We start from the raw sequence: 4,840 nt of genomic DNA, 5'->3' as shown, positions 1-4,840 counted from the left end.
TTGTCTTAGCAAATGTGTTTAAATTTAGTTACGCATGTGATCACAGTACCATGGGTTCACCAGAGACAGCAGAGCTGCCATGATCGACAGTGTGTAACAATTTTCACTTCCACCACTGGGTCCTTATTAAATATGTGGGTTCTAATTTCATAGGTACTCAAGCATCTGTATTCCATTTCATTGATTTAATTTAGGAGACAGGGTATCGCTGTTTTTGCAATTGTAAGATTGCAGCCAGTCTCCCCGCTTTCCCCCCAGTCACCCTCTACGTATCAGCTGGCTCTCCCAGAGCTACCTCTAGAAGTCAGTTCAGTTTCTTTAGGGGCTGCCAGGCATGGTGGTGCACATCCTTAATCCCAGGACTTAGGAGGCAGAGATCTGTGAGTTCAAGGCCAGCCTGGTCTACATACTGAATTCCAGGATCCCAGAGCTACATAGACCCTGTCTAAAAAGAAAAGGGGGAGAGGTGAGAAAACAAGGGCCTTCATAACTGTAAGGACTTTCTTTTCCCATCTGCAGCATATACTGATAGCTAGAAGAGCAGGTGTGTGCTTATCTCGGTGGCCGCCCTTCTTCACCTGACATGAATCACAGGTCGATGGCACCTAACATTCATTAGTTTGTCTGCTAGGCAGTCCACTGTGTAGCAAAGATCATGTTGTACACAAACATACAATTTCAATTTTTAAAAAAGATTTATTTGAACGGATTGAGTCACTGAGTCCTGTCAGTATTGTGGACAGTAGACACAAAGCCAAAAGTGGCTCCTCATAGTACAACATGCTCACCGTCTGTTTCAGTCGCTAGAAGATTGGGCTTTATTTATGTGCTGGGTGTAATATGCTCGCCTGCAATCCCAAGACTCGCTTGAGGTCGGGATCGTGAGTTTGAGGCCAGTCTGGTTATAGAGCTTACTCTGAGACTCTGTCTCAGAACCCTTACCCCTCCCAAAATAACATCCAGGAGGTAGAGGCAGGCGGGTCTCTTATGAGTGCAAGGCCAGCCAGGGCTACACAGACCCCTGTCTCAGAAAATAAAATAACAAATATAATAAAATTAGTGCCAGGGATTCTGTGTGAACACAACGACAAGTCCCGTGTTTTTACAGCTTATATTCTTTGGCATACTCTTAGCCTTGAATGTTGTCGGTTACCGGTCACCTGACTTCGGCACGCTAGTCCAGGCCCACAGTCACAACGCTGGAAGATTTCTGGGGCTTGGGCAGTATCTTTGTGCCCCCTCCTGGAGCAGACTTGTCCCTCTCGTAGAACCGGCTTGCAAATTTTTGTCCAAAAATGGCGAGCGCAGCAAAGTCCAGGGCCGCAGTCAGAGGTTCTAAGACAACTTTCGCCCTCCTGTCCTGTAACAGGATAGGCACAGGCTCTAGAGGCGGCAGATGGGTTAAGGGGGGGTGGGGGTGGGGTGGGGGTGTGTCTTATGCTAATGAGTTGAGATTGGTGATCTAGGAATAAAGGCTACTACTACCTATAGAGCCTATATATAAAATGGCAGAGCCAATAGGACAAATAGGTCTCACACAATAAGGGAAATTATAGCCCTACCTAACAAAGCCATCAAGAAAAGAAATTATTTCCTGCCCTGAGAAATAAAGTTGCACTCCGCAAAGTTCACTAATATAATTTTTAGTGAACATCGAGTCTTCTGCTTATAAAGGGGCCAGCTAGCCCAATGACGTGAGCGAGAATGGCCGTTGTCCCTCTTCACTTTCAAATAGTCTGTCATTAGAAGACTTTAACTTGAGATTCCTATTTGGTTTTGTTTAAAAGTATAAATAAATAAATAAATCCCCAAATGTGGCAAACACCTTTGATCCCAGCAGAGGCTGTGGGACCTCTGAGTTCCAGGACAGCCGGAACTGTAGAGACCTGTTTTGTATTTTGTACAAGTTTGGAGTGAATGGATGCATCTATTTTAATGGGCTTTGTATGCTGAGGCTATAAAAAGGGAAAGTGCTGTTTGTTAAACCCCAGCACAAGGAAAGCCCTGGGTTGGAAGGCTTTCTTCCTAAGCTGTCACTAGGGTCTCGCCTTGTCCTGGCCACTGGGGCCCCATGAGTTGCTCCAAAAGCTCACAGACATGGGGTGAGGGAGGTGAATCTCAGCCTATGGGGCTGGGGGGGGGGGAGAAAATTGTTTTTAAAATAACATATGCTCTCAGAATGATGCTCTTACCCTTATTGCTTTGTGATTTCTTCGTACTGGGCTTCCCCTGAGGTCTGTTCTCCTCCGCTGGCCATTTGGTGGTTCCTTCTGCATAGGTGCCGTCTTGGCCGTCAGTGTTTCTGTCCATCACTGGCCTTGTGTCTTCCACTGCAGTGCAAACATCTGGGAGACAACCGATAGTGTTAGTGACTCTGAGGGACAAGTATGGGTGTGCCCAAGAATTTGGCAGCACTTCAATGTCCCATTTTATAATACATTCCAGAAATAATTGATTAATAAAATCTCAGTCCATGTGGAAAGATCCAAACCAGTCTACCTTTAAAATCATTCTATCCCTGGCACTGGTCAAGGGTGTTGCCAGGTTATAAATGATTTTGCTTCACCAAAAAAAAAAAAAAATGACAGCTACACAAATTTACTTCATCCAGATCCAAAACATCCTAGCTCCCACAGTCAGTCCTATTCTGTGTGACTCACTCCAACAATGCCATCAGCTTACAGCCCCCGAGGCTTGGAGTCCAAGGTCGCTCACCATTCACACAGACCGTTCCTGGGCAGCACACGGTGCTCCTCTGACACCTCCTGCGAACTCTGCGGCACGTGGCACAGAACGACCGTTCATCGTGAAGCGCGAAGCAGAATTTCCCTTCGCTGCAGTCCCTGTCTGATGCACACAGTGAGCCCTGTGGAAGGAAAGTTGTCACAGGCTGGGGAATTCATGACACCTAAGAGGTCTTTTATAAGGAAGGGGTTGGGAGACCAAACTCTAATGACAGTGGGATTGCCGGGGCCAGCTTTGGGCACCATCTTAATTTTTTTAGCATAATTGGTTTTCTCCCGAAAAGAATGCATGAAGCTACCTGTGAGACATGACGCTGCTACCTGTGAGACATGAAGCTACCTGTGAGACATGACGCTACCTNGCTACCTGTGAGACATGACGCTACCTGTGAGACATGACGCTACCTGTGAGAAGACCTTGGCTATTCTGGAACTTGTGTCTGGAAATTAGGCTTTAATCAGTTATGAGCCATGCCCCAGCCCCAATTTTACTTCAAAGCTCAAAATTTAATATTCCTACACTCTTCGTGTAAAACCAAAATTCTTCATGTGTGTCTTTCAGGTGACAATTTTAAGTTCCATTGTTACTCCAGCCCCTGCTCCCCAACTGGCCTTTATTATCTATACAGTGTATGCACTACAGAGAATACTGTAATGTATAGTATCCATAGATGATAATGACCCCTCGAACAATCCCTTGACATAGATGGTTACAGTGCTGGGTTGAGTCCTAATGTGTTCAAGTCCTAACCCCTACACACCTGCTGTGTAGTCCCAAATCCCCGTCTTTGTCATTGCTGATAGAAATCTGTGCCTTTCTCAACGTGTAAGGAAGACAGCTGAGCACAAAGGCCTAGCACAGGTACTGCTTTCATTTGGTACTAATTTGTAGATAAATGTAGAGCCCTGACCAGAAAGTCATATGATCCCCTTTTGTTTTGCATGCCTTTTTAAGAGATTTTTCATCTGCAGTGAGGTTGTGGCTTCTGACTCACTGACAGCTCCTTAATTCAGCATCCCCCGCCTCCTGAGGGATGGGATTACAGTATGTGCTCTTTTAATAGTAAGTGACAAGAGAACTGGATTGTATGTACACACATGCAGTCATACATAACTTCACTTAGAGGTGAGGGCACCCTGCCTGGCTGCTACAGTGCTATCTTTGCGGATGGGCTCAGTGATCTAGCCACACTTACCTTCCCAGCGCCTTGCACATCCGCAGAGCTCTTGATGTTGTTAAAGTCCAGAACCAGAGCTGCCAGGGGTGAACAGAACCAGCTGAGTCCTAGCAAGGTCACCAGTACCATCCTCAATCACTCTGGTCTCTCGGGAGCTCCAGTATCCCTTGAGTCTTCGAAGGCTGGGCTGCTGAGTGGCCCTAGGTACAATCTGCAAGTCGCCCACAAAGGCCTTTTCTGAAAGAGAATCTGCCCAAGGAAGGTGTGTTAAATGAGCCAGGCCAGGTCTGACCAGCATACTCTTCTGAAACTATTTATAACCAGATGTGGCCCCTCTTTTTCCTTCCTCCTTACCCCACACAGGCTACAACAGATCCCTTCAAATCTTTGATCAATAGTTCAAAACAAGGACTCAGTGGAAGAGACCAGAGGCAGGGCCACAGCGGCTGTTCCTCCCGGCGGGAATCCCTCTTAATTACCGCATATCAAAGTCAGTTCAAAGGGCTCCCAGCAAAGAAGGATGTTGGTATCAAAGGCAGCTCTGATAATCACCTGCATTTCCGACCCTCAATCCTGTGGGAGGAGGGGCAGATGAAGATGTGTCTTCATAGCTAGTTGTACTCAAAGAACTCACATTAACCAATATGCTGTAGATGAAAAAAAAAAAAAAAAAAGCAATAATGAGTCATTGAACCTACCCTGAAGTTTAAAGTGAAGAAGGGTTACTTCTGTTTAGCCCTGACATCTGGACTCTAAACTCTAAAGTTGGGGTTAGGGTCCTGATAGCTTCCAAATTGTGAAATGGTGTCATCTGTTCTGTCCAGATAAACGACATTGGGAAATCACTCTTCTTACAATGAAAATTGAACTCTTTGAAGTCAAGTTGTTTTATTAGAAAAATAGTGGGGTGCATAAACA

General features: G+C 45.8%; 1 protein-coding gene across 1 annotated transcript; it reads right to left on the bottom strand.

The window, feature by feature from the left end:
- Positions 1–676: 676 nt before the first annotated feature.
- Positions 677–4,190, bottom strand: Dkk4 (dickkopf WNT signaling pathway inhibitor 4). Its single transcript, XM_021219895.1, has 4 exons — positions 3,941–4,190; positions 2,716–2,866; positions 2,193–2,345; positions 677–1,360 (listed from the first exon to the last, which is right to left on the bottom strand). Exons 1-4 carry the CDS (start codon positions 4,049–4,051, stop codon positions 1,110–1,112), a joined length of 666 nt encoding a protein of 221 aa, XP_021075554.1. The 5' UTR covers positions 4,052–4,190; the 3' UTR covers positions 677–1,109.
- Positions 4,191–4,840: the final 650 nt, after the last annotated feature.

Source organism: Mus pahari, chromosome 19 (assembly GCF_900095145.1).
Source record: "Mus pahari chromosome 19, PAHARI_EIJ_v1.1, whole genome shotgun sequence".
NCBI classification, from domain to species: Eukaryota; Metazoa; Chordata; class Mammalia; order Rodentia; family Muridae; genus Mus; species Mus pahari.
This window is presented reverse-complemented; position numbering and strand designations above follow the sequence as displayed.

What these genes read in the sequence shown, in the direction of transcription:
- Dkk4 (XM_021219895.1), bottom strand. Translation starts at nt 4,051, where the DNA reads ATGGTACTGGTGACCTTGCTAGGACTCAGCTGGTTCTGTTCACCCCTG. An exon ending in ATGTGCAAGGCGCTGGGAAG is followed by an intron (nt 2,867 to 3,940) that starts GTAAGTGTGGCT and finishes TTCCTTCCACAG; the next exon opens with GGCTCACTGTGTGCATCAGA. An exon ending in AGGAACGGTCTGTGTGAATG is followed by an intron (nt 2,346 to 2,715) that starts GTGAGCGACCTT and finishes GTTGTCTCCCAG; the next exon opens with ATGTTTGCACTGCAGTGGAA.